At 45.9% G+C, this 17,765-nt stretch overlaps 1 protein-coding gene across 1 annotated transcript in view; it reads left to right on the top strand.

The window, feature by feature from the left end:
* The window catches only part of LOC123746243 (G-protein coupled receptor GRL101), a 172,761-nt gene that overhangs the window by 15,847 nt on the left and 139,149 nt on the right, over nucleotides 1-17,765 (top strand). The window contains exons 6-7 of the mRNA XM_069315055.1: nucleotides 6,782-6,904; nucleotides 8,052-8,150. Coding sequence (XP_069171156.1) covers nucleotides 6,782-6,904; nucleotides 8,052-8,150 — 222 coding nt within the window. The remainder of the gene's footprint in view (nucleotides 1-6,781; nucleotides 6,905-8,051; nucleotides 8,151-17,765) is intronic.

Genomic DNA, 17,765 nt, shown 5'->3' with positions numbered 1-17,765 from the left:
TTTTGTGTTCAATGTTAGAGGCATTTCTCTCTCTCTTTCTCTCTCTCTCTCTCTCTCTCTCTCTCTCTCTCTCTCTCTCTCTCTCTCTCTCTCTCTCTCTCTCTCTCTCTCTCTCTCTCTCTCTCTCTGCCCTTCCTTCTTCACGGTGACTCCAAGCTCCTTAATGTTCATCTCTTAAATGGCTGGATTTCCCTTCCTAATTACCCTGCACTCAAGCAATCATGGACACAAATCCTAAACGAGTTACCCCGAGCTGTTGCGATGGAAGAGGGAATGGAACGGGTGTGGGATGGGGGGGAGGGAAATGGGAAAGGAGGAGGGATTGAGTAAGACCTGAGCGTCTGGAGCGAGTGGAAAGAAGAGTAGAGAGGATTGTGCTTTATCATCCTTTTAGCTTGTTATTTTCTATTGTTCTCTCTTGGGTTGCTGGTTCCTCTGTGGGGAGATCTTTCCATCTAGATACTGTTGTTTTGGTGTTGGGCTTATGGCCTATCAACCTCTGGAGGGTAATTCGGGCCATAACAGCTTACAGAACAATCGGCAGGTATACTACAATCCTGAACATCGTCCAGAAGTAATCTACCAGTATGTATAGACTCGAAAATGTGTATAGACGGGGTACACCTCGCTGTGTATATACCCACTGCAGAAGTAGATAAATATACCCTATATATATATATATATATATATATATATATATATATATATATATATATATATATATATATATATATGTCGTACCTAGTAGCCAGAACGCACTTCTCAGCCTACTATGCAAGGCCTGATTTGCCTAATAAGCCAAGTTTTCCTGAATTAATATATTTTCTCTAATTTTTTTCTTATGAAATGATAAAGCTACCCATTTCATTACGTATGAGGTAAACAAAAATTATTGGAGTTAAAATTAACGAAGATATACGACCGAACCTAACCAACCCTACCTAACCTAACCTAACCTATCTTTATAGGTTAGGTTAGGTTAGGTAGCCGAAAAAGTTAGGTTAGGTTAGGTTAGGTAGGTTAGGTGGTCGAAAAATCAATAATTCATGAAAACTTGGCTTATTAGGCAAATCGGGCCTTACATAGTAGACTGAGAAGTGCGTTCTGGCTACTAGGTACGACATATATATATATATATATATATATATATATATATATATATATATATATATATATATATATATATATATATATATATATATATATATATATATATATATAATATAGTTTTATTAACATTTAGTGCAATATATTGTTGGCTTTTCGTTTCATCGTGTCCAGGATTAATTCTTTTCCGCCCAAAGAGCGAGTTAATTCACATTTAATAAAGCTGGACTGATGACCTGCTGGGCTTTACTATTTTCAAAATTAACGTTGGGATTTTCGACTTATTTTTATATCCTTGTATATGATTCCTTCCTCTTAGACGTCTCCTCTTCCCTCCGATTTATCTCCTCCTACTCTTTCCCACCCTCCTCTTCCTTCCTCCTACTTTTCTTGTCCTCTTCCTCCTCCAATTTCACTTTTAGCGCGTCGTTCCACCGACATGAAACCAGAGATGTTCAAGATGAAAAGTCTGACTTGTATATAACTTCCTCCAGTGTCACCTGTCAGTCACTGGCATCAGTCACTAGAGAGAGGTCCCTATCATCAGTCACTAGAGAGGTCCCTGTCATCAGTCACTAGAGAGGTCCCTGTCATCAGTCACTAGAGAGGTCTCTGTCATCAGTCACTAGAGAGGTCCCTGTCATCAGTCACTAGAGAGGTCTCTGTCATCAGTCACTAGAGAGGTCCCTGTCATCCGTCACTAGACAGGTCTCTGTCATCAGTCACTAGAGAGGTCCCTGTCATCAGTCACTAGAGAGGTCCTTGTCATCAGTCACTAGAGAGGTCTCTGTCATCAGTCACTAGAGAGGTCTCTGTCATCAGTCACTAGAGAGGTCCTTATCATCAGTCACTAGAGAGGTCCTTGTCATCAGTCACTAGAGAGGTCCCTGTCATCAGTCACTAGAGAGGTCCCTGTCATCAGTCACTAGAGAGGTCCCTGTCATCAGTCACTAGAGAGGTCCCTGTCATCAGTCACTAGAGAGGTCCCTGTCATCAGTCACTAGAGAGGTCCCTGTCATCAGTCACTAGAGAGGTCTCTGTCATCAGTCACTAGAGAGGTCCCTATCATCAGTCACTAGAGAGGTCCTTGTCATCAGTCACTAGAGAGGTCTCTGTCATCAGTCACTAGAGAGGTCCCTATCATCAGTCACTAGAGAGGTCCTTATCATCAGTCACTAGAGAGGTCCTTGTCAACAGTCACTAGAGAGGTCCTTATCATCAGTCACTAGAGAGGTCCTTATCATCAGTCACTAGAGAGGTCCTTGTCATCAGTCACTAGAGAGGTCCTTATCATCAGTCACTAGAGAGGTCCCTGTCATCAGTCACTAGAGAGGTCCTTGTCATCAGTCACTAGAGAGGTCCTTATCATCAGTCACTAGAGAGGTCCACTGTCATCAGTCACTAGAGAGGTCCCTGTCATCAGTCACTAGAGAGGTCCCTGTCATCAGTCACTATAGAGGTCCCTGTCATCAGTCACTAAGAGAGGTCCCTGTCATCAGTCACTAGAGAGGTCCCTGTCATCAGTCACTAAGAGAGGTCCCTGTCATCAGTCACTAGAGAGGTCCCTATCATCAGTCACTAGAGAGGTCCCTGTCATCAGTCACTAGAGAGGTCCCTGTCATCAGTCACTAGAGAGGTCCCTGTCATCAGTCACTAAGAGAGGTCCCTGTCATCAGTCACTAGAGAGGTCCCTGTCATCAGTCACTATAGAGGTCCCTGTCATCAGTCACTAAGAGAGGTTCCTGTCATCAGTCACTAGAGAGGTCCCTGTCATCAGTCACTAGAGAGGTCCCTGTCATCAGTCACTAAGAGAGGTCCCTGTCATCAGTCACTAGAGAGGTCCCTGTCATCAGTCACTAGAGAGGTCCCTGTCATCAGTCACTAGAGAGGTCCCTGTCATCAGTCACTAGAGAGGTCCCTGTCATCAGTCACTAGATAGGTCCCTGTCATCAGTCACTAGAGAGAGGTCCCTGTCATCAGTCACTAGAGAGGTCCCTGTCATCAGTCACTAGAGAGATCCCTGTCATCAGTCACTAAGAGAGATCCCTGTCATCAGTCACTAGAGAGGTCCCTGTCATCAGTCACTAGAGAGGTCCCTGTCATCAGTCACTAGAGAGATCCCTGTCATCAGTCACTAAGAGAGGTCCCTGTCATCAGTCACTAGAGAGGTCCCTGTCATCAGTCACTAGAGAGGTCCCTGTCATCAGTCACTAGAGAGGTCCCTGTCATCAGTCACTAGAGAGGTTCCATCCTTGTGCAGTGCATCCTTGTAATGCTGTACCTCTCTATGATGCATGGCCTCGTCAATACCATGCTGTTTATTGCGTAAATCACAAATGCCCAATTGGAAGACATATTTGTTTATGCTATTATATGTGAAGACCTTCAGTGTGTGTGTGGGGGCGGGGGGGGAGGGGAGAATAAAAAGGTCAAGACAGGTAAGCCCCACTCACAGAGCAGTCGTCTTTTGCCAGTCTGTCGTGAGTGATCACGATGCTCCTGAAGTTTTACAACTGAGAAGCTTCATCTCTAATGGTCCTCCATCATCTTTTTATGATATCTTGCCCGAAACGCATTGCGTAATAGTGGCTTTAGGCATTGTATGTACTAGCTCTATCTATATATCAATCCATTAATGTAACATCACTTGTATGTATGTACCTTACCTGAATAAACATATTTATTTATTTATTTATTTATTTATTTATATTTTTGCTTTGTCTTTCTCTTATTTCCTGCCCTTCTCTATTTTCTGGTCCTCCTCTTCCTTCCACCCTTTCTCTATGCTTTCTTCTCCTTGTATTCCACCTTAAGTTTCCCACTTAAGATTTATGGGTATACGGGAGCCGGTCGGCCGAGCGGACAGCACGCTGGACTTGTGATCCTGTGGTCCTGGGTTCGATCCCAGGCGCCGGCGAGAAACAATGGGCAGAGTTTCTTTCACCGTATGCTCCTGTTACCTAGCAGTAAAATAGGTACCTGGGTGTTAGTCAGCTGTCACGGGCTGCTTCCTGGGGGTGGAGGCCTGGTCGAGGATCGGGCCGCGGGGACACTAAAAAGCCCCGAAATCATCTCAAGATAACCTCAAGATAACCTCCCGTTATTTTGCTTCGTTCTCCTCTTTCTTTCAGATTTTCTTCCTTCTACACCTTTCCCATCTGCTTTTTCTTCCTCTTCCTTCTGTTTCTCTTTATTCTGCTGAGTCTCCTCCTGCTCCTCCTTCCTCCCCCGTCACCATACACTTCAAGAAGATCATCATCACACAATTTGGGTCCTCCCAAGAACGCAATATGAGGTGACATTTGAGCATCGCAGACACTCCTCCTCCTCCTCCTGTCTTCTCCTGCACCAGCACATTTCCCATCGAAGACTCCAGGATATTCCAAAGATCTGGAAGTGTCCTGGAACGTGTTGAGAGGACTTTGGCTGTACAGCTCCCAAGTCTGTTAGTTTCCAAGTCCCAAGTTGGTTTCTCTAATCCCAGGGATTCTGAGTTTTAGATTTATGGTCATACGGGAAACTACCAAGATATGAAAACTTATTGAACTGGGTACTTGAAGAACTTCTAAGCTCGCGAAACAAAGATCTTGAAGACTCGTGGAACCAAGAGTTTAAACATCTCTTGGGTCATTCAACCGAACACCTAGATTTCGTGATTGATAAAACCAACGACCTGACGATCTCTTGCACATAAAGCCAAACACCTGTCAGACAAACACCTGTCAGACAAACACCTATCAGACAAACACCTGTCAGACAAACACCTGTCAGACAAACACCTGCCAGCCAAACACCTGTCAGACAAACACCTATCAGACAAACACCTGTCAGACAAACACCTGAATAATTCGTATATATGAAACCAAACACCGGAAAGTACTTCGGCTAAAATAACGAACACACTCTGGAACTCTATCTTACAATTATAAAAATCTTAGAAACATCTTCACTCACAAAATGTTGACATTTCAGATCGCTAACTGAACTGACCCGAAAATCTGAAGAACGACGGTCTAATGGCAACGAACTCGAAGTTTAATTGGCTTGTTGAACGAAGAAAGTGATGACCTCTGGTGCGAAGAGTTCAACAACTTTACAAATGTGGACCCGTGGACCAAGAACGTGACACATATGTGCTCGTGGACCAAGAACGTGACACATATGTGCTCGTGGACCAAGAACGTGACACATATGTGCTCGTGGACCAAGAACGTGACACATATGTGCTCGTGGACCAAGAACGTGACACATATGGACCCATGGACCATTAAATTGACACACATGGATGCGGACCAAAAACTTGACATGTATGGACTCGTGGATCACATAGTTCCAACATAACTCCAACATAGTTCCAAAATAACCAACATGGTTCCAACATAACCAACATGGTTCCAACATAACCAACATGGTTATAACATAACCAACATGGTTCCAACATAACTAACATGGTTCCAACATAACCAACATGGTTCCAACATAACCAACATAGTTCCAAAATAACCAACATGGTTCCAACATAACCAACATGGTTCCAACATAACCAACATGGTTCCAACATAACCAACATGGTTCCAACATAACCAACATGGTTCCAACATAACCAACATGGTTCGAACATAACCAACATAGTTCCAACATGGTTCCAACATACCCAACATGGTTCCAACATACCCAACATGGTTCCAACATAACCAACTTGGTTCCAACATAGTTCTAACATAACCAACATAATTCCAACATAACCAACATAGTTCCAACATAACCAACATAATTCCAACATAACCAACATAGTTCCAACATAACCAACGTGGTTCCAACATAACCAACGTGGTTCCAACATAGTTCCAACATAACCAACATAGTTCCAACATAGTTCCAACATAACCAACATAGTTCCAACATAACCAACACAGTTCCAACATAGATCCAACATAACCAACATAGTTCCAACATAACCAACATAGTTCCAACATAACCAACATAGTTCCAACATAACCAACACAATTCCAAGATAGGTCCAACATAACCAACATAGTTCCAACATAACCAACATAGTTCCAACATAACCAACGTGGTTCCAACATAACCAACATAGTTCCAACATAACCAACATAGTTCCAACTAAACTCCAACATAGTTCCAACATAACTACAACGTAGTTCTAAACTCCAACATAGTTCGAAGATGGCTTCAGCATAGTTCCAACATTGCTCCAACGTTCCAACATGGCTCCAGCATAGTTCCAACATAGCTGGAGTGATCGAGCGCTTCTGTAGAGGTGGAGGTTACTCTAGCCTTACGCATGGCGCGTTTCCTCTGGGCCTCTGCAGTACGTCTATTTTCTGCCGTACGGGCTCCTCTATTGTGGCCTTCGCTTTTCCAAGTTGGAGGGCCCTGAGCAAGCGACTCTCAAGTATTGGTGTAGTCTGGAAATGTATCAACACACCCCTGTTACCTAGCAGTAAATAGGTACCTGGGAGTTGGTCAGCTGTCACGGGCTGCTTCCTGGGGGTGGAGGCCTGGTCGAGAACCGGGCCGCGGGGACACTAAGCCCCGAAATCAAGATAACCGCAGGAATAATACCCTGCAGTTACATCAATCGCAGAAATAATACAATATGAAGATATCAGAAGCTTTTGCCTGATATCTCATGTGTTCTATCCTCCTTCAGACCATCGGCAGTGCTGGAAGTCAGAGTTTGAGTGCTCCAATGGACAGTGTATCAGGCCAGGGAGGGTCTGTGACCACCACCATCACTGCAAGGACGGCTCCGACGAGACCTCCTGCAGACCTGGTGAGTACACACCTGCAGACCTGGTGAGTACACACCTGCAGACCTGGTGAGTACACACCTGCAGACCTGGTGAGTACACACCTGCAGACCTGGTGAGTACACACCTGCAGACCTGGTGAGTATATATCTGCAGACCTGGTGAGTATACACCTGCAGACCTGGTGAGTACACACCTGCAGACCTGGTGAGTACACACCTGCAGACCTGGTGAGTACACACCTGCAGACCTGGTGAGTACACACCTGCAGGTTACATCAGGACCTGGTCTTCGCTGTTTATGGCCAGCCAGGATATGTCAACCCCTTCACTGTCATCTTCACCGTTTGAGTAAATCTTTGAACCTCTGGTAGGAGCGCAGAAAGAGGGGCGGGGACAGGTACAGGTACAGGGACGGGGACAGGTACAGGCACAGGGACGGGGACAGGGACAGGGACAGACGCAGGTATAGCGACCACCTATCCCTGCGGTCGCTATCTCATAACCTTTACACTTTCAGACTCCTCTTTACGACCAAGTATCACATTCACTCCAAAAAAAATCTACCACTTACGGGCTATTCATGCCCGTGCTATCTCTTGGGGTGGTTTAATCCTCATCAATCAATCTTTCAGATTTCAGCTGAACTGATTAATAGAAAATGATAAGTATTCAGAATAATAACATCAGTTATGAAATTTGGCAAAACTCGAAGATATTTTAAAGCGATAAACTTCATTTTCGCCTAAACATTATCAAACATTACACTGTTATCCTGGATTCTGGCGATGACTTTGTCATTTAATAAGAAGTCAAATTTACTGGCATCTCTCTGGCGCGTCAGAAATAAGCACTAACCCGAGACCACCGCTGGTAAACTGTGTTTTTTTATTTTGATGTCCGTGGATAGGATGTGTTCAACTGGGTCATCCATGCTGTGGGCGTTAGAAGTCCCTGTACCCATTCTGTAGGTGGTAGTGGAAATCGTTACAGAGGCATATAATAGGCTCTAGAACTGAACCCCAAATTCATTTAGATAAAAAAGTTAAGTCTTGATACGCTAGTTATATAGTTTAATGCATATATACCTCTGAATAGTTATCATAGCATAACGGGTTCAAGAACTGTACCATAATAATCTTGTTTACTGGTCTTGTTGTGGTGTTTTCAGAAGACTTCGCAGAGTGCGGGTCGGGGGCGAGGGTCCACCGCTTCTACTGGTGCGACGGCTGGCCGGACTGCCCTGACAACCACGCTGACGAACTCCACTGTGAGTCATCCAACTCTTCCGTTTGGGGCTTTGAATCGTTGTTTGGAGAGTGTTTGAACACTTTTGATGGGGAGGGGAGGGGGGCTTTGGAACGCAGCCCATCCTCATGAACACAGGTCAAAGTCCATTCCATGCACCCGCCAAACCCCTTGTTTGTGAATAAAAAACGGTTTACACACGATTCACAACTGATGACGTTCGAACACTTTCGGAACAAGCGCTTAACTAACGACTTTTGTTCGAACCACAACACTGTAAATGCTTCACCCACGTACTACAAATACAAATAATCGCCAACAAAACCTAAACACCTAACCTAACTAATGCCTAAATATGTACAGTATGCTAATATATAACAATATTAATTTACATATGAGAAAATTCCTATTTTAAATGAACGGCATGTTAAAATTGATGAATGCGTCTTAGGGGTCGACTGGACTTGAGTCGAGGACGGGTTGAATACATATAATTGCATTCAGAACCTAAACACCTAAGCTGACGTAATTTAGACCTATCTATACACCTAATAATACTATATGAGCATTATTAATCTATCATCCCCATCCTCCTAAAATGAAGTACTTTCAATAAGTGTTTGGTGGAGAGTACTAGCACGTAGTGTGGACCACCTGAAAGTTGACTTTTGTGTTATTGACTTCTTTTCTGTACTTACGGTCCATCATTACATACTTGTACTTTAGACCTAATAGTTACTGTAAGTACTATCATTCAGAAGGATGGGTTGAAATTTATATATAATATATATATATATAATATATATATATATATATATATATATATATATATATATATATATATATATATATATATATATATATATATGTCGTACCTAGTAGCCAGAATGCAAGGCCCGATTTGCCTAATAAGCCAAGTTTTCCTGAATTAATATATTTTCTCCAATTTTTTTCTTAATAAAATGATAAAGCTACCCATTTCATTATGTATGACATCATTTTTTTTTTATTGGAGTTAAAATTAACGTAGATATACGACCGAACCTAACCAACCCTACCTAACCTAACTTAACCAATCTTTATAGGATAGGTTGGGTTAGGTAGCCGAAAAAGTTAGGTTAGGTTAGGTAGGTTAGGTAGCAAAAAAACAATTCATGAAAATTTGGCTTATTAGGCAAATCGGGCCTTGCATAGTAGGCTGAGAAGTGCGTTCTGGCTACAGGTACTACATATATATATATATATATATATATATATATATATATATATATATATATATATATATATATATATATAATATATGTATATATATATGTATATATATATATTATATATAAATTTCAACCCATCCTTCTGAATGATAGTACTTATAGTAACTATTAGGTCTAAAGTACAAGTATGTAATGATGGACCGTAAGTAAACCACTTTTTTACTATAAATTGTATAGAGTATGTGAGCCCCTCAGACCCGTTGTGAGCCCCTCTGACCCGTTATGAGCCCCTCTGACCCGTTGTGAGTCCCCCTGACCCGTTGTGAGTCCCCCTGACCCGTTGTGAGTCCCCCTGACCCGTTGTGAGTCCCCCTGACCCGTTGTGAGTCCCCCTGACCGGTTGTGAGTCCCCCTGACCCGTTGTCAGCCCCTCTGACCCGTTGTCAGCCCCTCTGTCGCGTTGTGAGCCCCTCTGACCCGTCGTGAGTCCCTCTGACCCGTCGTGAGTCCCTCTGACCCGTCGTGAGTCCCTCTGACCCGTCGTGAGTCCCCCCTGACCCGTTGTGAGTCCCCCCTGACCCGTTGTGAGTCCCCCTGACCCATTGTGAGTCCCCCTGACCCGTTGTGAGTCCCCCTGACCCGTTGTGAGTCCCCTGACCCGTTGTGAGTCCCTCTGACCCGTTGTGAGTCCCTCTGACCCGTTGTGAGTCCCCCTGACCCGTTGTGAGTCCCCCAGACCCGTTGTGAGTCCCTCTGACCCGTTGTGAGTCTTTCTGACCCGTTGTGAGTCCCCCTGACTCGTTGCGAATCTCTTTGACCCGTTGTGAGTCCCCCTGACCCGTTGTGAGTCCCCCTGACCCGTTGTGAGTCCCTCTGACCCGTTGTGAGTCCCTCTGACCCGTTGTGAGCCCCTCTGACCCGTCGTGAGTCCCTCTGACCCGTCGTGAGTCCCTCTGACCCGTCGTGAGTCCCTCTGACCCGTCGTGAGTCCCCCTGACCCGTTGTGAGTCCCCCTGACCCGTTGCGAGTCCCCCTGACACGTTGTGAGTCCCCCTGACCCGTTGTGAGTCCCCCTGACCCGTTGTGAGTCCCTCTGACCCGTTGTGAGTCCCTCTGACCGGTTGTGAGTCCCCCTGACCCGTTATGAGTCCCCCTGACCCGTTGTGAGTCCCTCTGACCCGTTGTGAGTCTTTCTGACCCGTTGTGAGTCCACTGACTCGTTGCGAATCTCTTTGACCCGTTGTGAGTCCCCCTGACCCGTTGTGAGTCCCCCTGACCCGTTGTGAGTCCCTCTGACCCGTTGTGAGTCCCTCTGACCCGTTGTGAGCCCCTCTGACCCGTTATGAGCCCCTCTGACCCGTTGTGAGTTCCTCTGACCCGTTGTGAGTCCCCCTGACCCGTTGTGAGTCCCCCTGACCCGTTGTGAGTCCCCTTGACCCGTTGTGAGTCCCCCTGACCCGTTGTGAGTCCCCCTGACCCGTTGTGAGTCCCCCTGACCCGTTGTGAGCCCCTCTAACCCGTCGTGAGCCCCTCTGACCCGTCGTGAGTCCCTCTGACCCGTCGTGAGTCCCTCTGACCCGTCGTGAGTCCCTCTCACCCGTCGTGAGTCCCTCTGACCCGTCGTGAGTCCCTCTGACCCGTCGTGAGTCCCCCCTGACCCGTTGTGAGTCCCCCTGACCCGTTGTGAGTCCCCCTGACCCGTTGTGAGTCCCCCTGACCCGTTGTGAGTCCCCCTGACCCGTTGTGAGTCCCCCTGACCCGTTGTGAGTCCCCCTGACCCGTTGTGAGTCCCTCTGACCCGTTGTGAGTCCCTCTGACCCGTTGTGAGTCCCTCTGACCCGTTGTGAGTCCCCCTGACCCGTTGTGAGTCCCCCTGACCCGTTGTGAGTCCCTCTGACCCGTTGTGAGTCTTTCTGACCCGTTGTGAGTCCCCCTGACTCGTTGCGAATCTCTTTGACCCGTTGTGAGTCCCCCTGACCCGTTGTGAGTCCCCCTGACCCGTTGTGAGTCCCTCTGACCCGTTGTGAGTCCCTCTGACCCGTTGTGAGTCCCCCTGACCCGTTGTGAGTCCCCCTGACCCGTTGTGAGTATCCCTAACCCGTTGTGAGCCCCTCTGACCCGTCGTGAGTTCCTCTGACCCGTCGTGAGTTCCTCTGACCCGTCGTGAGTTCCTCTGACCCGTCGTGAGTCCCCCTGACCCGTTGTGAGTCCCCCTGACCCGTTGTGAGCCCCTCTGACCCGTTGTGAGCCCCTCTGACCCGTTGTGAGTCCCTCTGACCCGTCGTGAGCCCCCTCTGACCCGTTGTGAGCCCCTCTGACCCGTTGTGAGCCCCTCTGACCCGTTGTGAGCCCCTCTGACCCGTTGTGAGCCCCTCTGACCCGTTGTGAGCCCCTCTGACCCGTTGTGAGCCCCCTCTGACCCGTTGTGAGCCCCTCTGACCCGTTGTGAGCTCCTCTGACCCGTTGTGAGCCCCTCTGACCCGTTGTGAGCCCCTCTGACCCGTTGTGAGCCCCCCTCTGACCCGTTGTGAGCCTTCCTGACTCATTTTTTACTCCGAAATGGTGTGCTATATTTTTATAACACTCTTACTATTACGAGATAAGAATGGTCCAGAACACAAGGCGAGTCTGTCCTTAGTCTCATTCAGACGCTCTGCAGCGCCACCTTCATCAACGGACGCTGTTCGTTCGCCTCTGTTCCCCTACAGCGAGTCTTTTGACATGTCGTTCTCTGCTGGCTTTACCTAGCTCTGCCCACAACCCTGATTTCTCTGATCCAGTTCCTGAGCTTCCAGGGTAGTGTGTTTTATTCTTTATCTATATTTTGTTGTTCTTCTCAATGTGCGTCCTTAGAATATACATAGTTTTTGTGCCAATTTTAATGAATTAATCTTCGGATGTGAATAGTTGTCAACGATTTGTGTCTGTCTCCGGGAGCCGATGCTTGGTATCGTCCTGGTCGCTTCCGCGGTTATGCCTGTCTCTCCTCCCATCCAGCTTAACCTGTTGGGTCCCAACTGTAGTTTTAATCCGGATCGATGTTCCTTTATCCCCCACTCTGCTTCAGTCAGCCACTGATTCCGCCGCCGCTGGTTGTCTTCGTCAATAAATGGTACACTATATTCACCTCCCTCCGCATGTTGCTATCTCTCATCTTGATCTTCAGTACCTCAGGCTCGTTACCTCAGCATGTTCTTCTTTTGACTGACCTTAGGAGTATAGGCTTGCCCCTCTTGGGGGAGATGCCTACTGATATTTGAGGCAGGTTTTTAGAAATCTTTTATCCGCTCATCCACAATGTCTTCCCTGAATTCAGGAACTCTCTGTGCTTCCATATACATAGACCTGAGGTGGCGGGTTCTTGATGACCTCCACAATGTTCGTCTACCTCTTTTCCTCCCGCTCTTCCCTCTCCTCTGTGGAAGCTTGAGAGGGAAAAACTTCTCACCATTCTCACTGCTCTTCTTTGCTGGAACAAAGACCGTGCCCACGCTGTGCACTGGGAGACCTGCAGCCTGGAAAAACACCCATGCTGGAAAACACCTGAATTTTTTATTCTGTTCGAAACGCTTTGAATGTTAGTGGCTTTGCAATGATCTATCACTTAACCAACTTATGTGTATTATTTTACAGCCCTAGAGAGAGAGAGAGAGAGAGAGAGAGAGAGAGAGAGAGAGAGAGAGAGAGAGAGAGAGAGAGAGAGAGAGAGAGAGAGAGAGAGAGAGATATCACTCTATCTTGCTCTGATGAAGGCGAATTGAGCCGAAACACGTTCAGCATTCTCTAATTCTTAACATCTCGTTTTTCCACATATATGGATCAGTGCTTTTCTGATGTTGCATATATTCATATATACAAATTGTGTTAAACGGGAGAGTTGGCACTGCTACATCTCTACCATTGCCGTTGACACCCTTCTCTGTTGTTCTGTTACCAGGGATCCTGGGTGCAAATGACCTCCCTCGCTCTTTGCTTTACGCACTCGCCTACAGTTTCCCTACACTGATATTCCTGTTTGAACTCTAGTCCGCCTTGTCCCTTCGTAGTTCTAGGGCGGCGGGCTCGTAGGGTATGAGAGTATACGCTATGATATGCTGTTTAGCAAGGTGAACAGGTGCATGGAATGAAAGGAAACACTGCCAAATTGTTTCCATTCCCGGCCAGGATTCGAAAACGGACCATACGGCTATAAATCGAAGACAACTCTCACTCACTCTCTCTCTCTCTGTCTCTCTCTGTCTCTCTCTGTCTCTCTCTCTCTCTCTGTCTCTATCTCTGTCTCTCTCTCTGTCTCTCTCTGTCTCTCTCTGTCTCTCTCTGTCTCTCTCTGTCTCTCTCTGTCTCTGTCTCTCTCTGTCTCTATCTCTGTCTCTCTCTCTGTCTCTCTCTCTCTCTGTATCTCTCTCTGTCTCTCTCTGTCTCTCTCTCTCTCTCTGTCTCTCTATCTGTCTCTCTCTCTCCATGAAGCCATCACCAGTGTTACACAACGACTAAGGGACATCAGAGCGTTAATGCAAGAAGTAAGTTCGTATCCATGACGCCATGTATCTTAATGAGCTTATTATGTTGTCCTCCAAGAGGTGGTGATGGAGCAGGAGAGAGAGGCGGACGCTGACTGAGGTGTGCAAGGTGCGCCTACTGGTGTGGATGAGAGGTGTGAGTGTGTGTACTGGCTTACTGGTGTGGATGAGGGGTGTATGTGTACTGGCTTACTGGTGTGGATGAGAGGTGTGAGTGTGTGTACTGGCTTACTGGTGTGGATGAGGGGTGTGAGTATGTGTACTGGCTTACTGGTGTGGATGAAAGGTGAGAGTGTGTGTACTGACTTACTGGTGTGGATGAGAGGTGTGAGTGTGTGTACTGGCTTACTGGTGTGGATGAGGGGTGTGAGTATGTGTACTGGCTTACTGGTGTGGATGAGAGGTGTGAGTGTGTGTACTGGCTTACTGGTGTGGATGAGAGGTGTGAGTATGTGTAATGGCTTACTGGTGTGGATGAGACGTGTGAGTGTGTGTACTGGCTTACTGGTGTGGATGAGAGGTGTGAGTATGTGTACTGGCTTACTGGTGTGGATGAGACGTGTGAGTGTGTGTACTGGCTTACTGGTGTGGATGAGAGGTGTGAGTGTGTGTACTGGCTTACTGGTGTGGATGAAAGGTGAGAGTGTGTGTACTGACTTACTGGTGTGGATGAGAGGTGTGAGTGTGTGTACTGACTTACTGGTGTGGATGAGAGGTGAGTGTGTGTGTACTGGCTTACTGGTGTGGATGAGAGGTGTGAGTGTGTGTACTGGCTTACTGGTGTGGATGAGAGGTATGAGTGTGTGTACTGACTTACTGGCGTGGATGAGAGGTGAGTGTGTGTGTACTGGCTTACTGGTGTGGATGAGAGGTGAGTGTGTGTGTACTGGCTTACTGGTGTGGATGAGAGGTGTGAGTGTGTGTACTGGCTTACTGGTGTGGATGAGAGGTGAGAGTGTGTGTACTGGCTTACTGGTGTGGATGAGAGGTGAGTGTGTGTGTACTGGCTAACCGGTGTGGATGAGTGTGTATACTCACCTATTTGTGTTTGCGGGGGTTGATCTTTGGCTCTTTGGTCTCGCTTCTCAACCGTCAATCAACTGGTGTACAGATTCCTGAGCCTACTGGGCTCTATCATGTCTACATTTGAAACTGTGTATGGAGTCAGCCTCCACCACATCACTGCCTAATGCATTCCACCTGTTAACTACTCTGACACTGAAAAAGTTCTTTCTAACGTCCCTGTGGCTCATGTGGGTACTCAGTTTCCACTTGTGTCCCCTTGTTCGGTGTACCCCACGAGGGGAACCACCCGTGTTAAACAATTTATCCTTTTCAACCCTGTCAATTGCTCTGAGGATTTTGTAGGTTGTGATCATGTCTCCCCTTACTCTTCTGTCTTCCAGTGTCGTGAGGTGCATTTCCCGCAGCCTTTCCTCGTAACTCATGCCTCTTAGTTCTGGGACTAATCAAGTGGCATATCTTTGAACGTTTTTCAGCTTCGTCTTGTGCTTGACAAGGTACGGGCTCCATGCTGGTGTCGTATACTCCACGATTGGTCTTACATATGTGGTATACAAGGTTCTGAATGATTCCTTAAACAGGTTCCTGAAGGCTGTTCTGATGTTAGCCAGCCTCGCATACACCGCAGATGTTATTCCTTTTATGTGGGCTTCAGGAGACAGGTTTGGTGTGATATCAACTCCTAGATCTTTCTTTCTGTCCGTTTCATGAAGTACTTCAGCTCACATTCTGTATCCTGTGTCTGGCCTCCTGTTTCCACTGCCTAGTTTCATTACCTTACATTTACTCGGGTTGAACTTTAGTAGCCATTTGTTGGACCATTCATTTAGTTTGTCTAGGTCCTCTTGAAGCCTCCTATCTTCCTCTGTCTTAATCCTCCTCATAATTTTTGTATTGCCAGCAAACCATAAGAAGAACCAGTCTATACCCTCTGGGAGATCATTTACATATATCAGAAACAGTATAGGTCCCAGGACTGAACCCTGCGGGACTCCACTGGTGATGCCTCCGCCTCGTAAATTTGAGACCTCATCCCTCACAGTGACTCGCTGTCTTCTGTTGCTTAGGTACTCCTTTATCCAATGGAGTACTTTCCCTTTCACTCCAGCCTGAATCTCCAGCTTTTTCACTAGCCTCTTGTGTGGTACTGTGTCAAAGGCTTTCTGGCAATCCAAAAATATGGAGTCCACCCACCTTCCTCTTTCTTTTCTTGCCTGATTTTTGTTGCTGGGTCGTAGAATTCAATTAACCCTGTGAGGCAGGACCTGCCATCCCGGAACCCATGTTGATATTGTGTTACAGAGTTCTTTAGCTCCAGATGTTCCACGAGTTTTTTTCGCACAATCTTTTCCATCAGCTTTCATGGTATGCAGGTTAGGGACACTGGCCTGTAGTTCAGTGCCTCCTGTCTATCCCCTTTCTTGTATATCGAGACTCCATTAGCTGCTTTCCAAATTTCTGGCAGTTCCCCTGTTACCAGGGATTTGTTATAGACTATGGAGAGTGCCAGGCACAGTGCTTCTGCTCCTTCCTGTAGGATCCAAGAGGATATTCCGTCTGGGCCTATAGCCTTTGTAAAATGCAACTCTAGTAAGAGTTTCCTTACATCCCCGCTGGTAATTCCAAACTCTTCTCGTGGTGCCTGGTTAACTATTCCTTCTCTTATCTCTGGAACTTCTGCTTGCTCTAATGTGAACACCTCCTGGAATTTCTAATTCAGTTCCTCGCACATTTATTCAGTTATGTGTGTGTGCTTGTACTCACCTAAGAGTCTTCACGGTCATCCCCTACCATCAACCACCCACTCCCCACCACTGTAATACCGAAGTGACCTGCCAGTACCACTTCCCTTCCTACCGCCACACCCACTCCAGCATATTGCTAAATAAACAATGTCTTAGTTAATAATTGTTTAATATGTCTAATTCATGACCGTAGGCGGCTTAATTAAATACTAAAGGAAACATATAATAAGATTCATGATCATAGAACAATTATATATAGATCAGAGGGTAATTGCAGATTACTTTATTTGCCAGCAAGATCCCAATTACAATGAACTTTAATGACTGGGTTAAGCACACAATTATAAACACTATGGCAGTAATAACCTACCACCAGCGTGTTCTAATAACACACAACCATTCTTTATAGGTGAGCCCCGACGTGGTGCTGTTAAAATACCGTGGAAAAAATGACATTATTACAGAGGCCAGTAATTGTGCAACCCGTTCTCGCACTTGCTTTATAGTCAATATTGGCTTATTTAATAAGTGCATATGTCACATACTAATTGATTGTGAATATTTTAGTTTACCTTGAAAAGTTTCATGGACAACACCGACCTTACCTAACCATCTTAGTATGTTAAGATAAGCATCTTATTGCTTCTTAATTACAATTATTACTTAACCTATACCGTTGATAGGTTAAGTAATAATTGTAAATAAGAAGCAATAAGATGCTTATCTTAACATACTAAGAAGGTTAGGTGAGGTCGGTGTTTTCTATGAAACTTTTCAAGGTAAACTAAAATATTCATAATCAATTAGTATGTCACATATGCACTTATTAAATAAGCCAATATTGACTACAGGCAAGTGCTAGAACGGGTTGAATTGTGTGTTTATAATTTGCACACTACCAACGGCTGTTTGGGCTGATGCCTCTAAACACAACCAATCTGTCGCTATTTTCCGCTTGTTAAAACTTGTAATAAAGTTGTTACAATAACGTTTTTGCGTCTTCTAATAACGTTTTTATGACGTACAAGACCGTTGTTACAACTTGTTAGGTGTTACAACTTGTTCGAACGTTGTAACAACATCGTAATTCCGTCGTGTGTTTGGCGGGTAAACACTAACCATTACAATCCGTTCACCT

The sequence above is a fragment of the Procambarus clarkii genome, chromosome 80 (assembly GCF_040958095.1).
Source record: "Procambarus clarkii isolate CNS0578487 chromosome 80, FALCON_Pclarkii_2.0, whole genome shotgun sequence".
Classification (NCBI taxonomy): Eukaryota; Metazoa; Arthropoda; class Malacostraca; order Decapoda; family Cambaridae; genus Procambarus; species Procambarus clarkii.
This window is presented reverse-complemented; position numbering and strand designations above follow the sequence as displayed.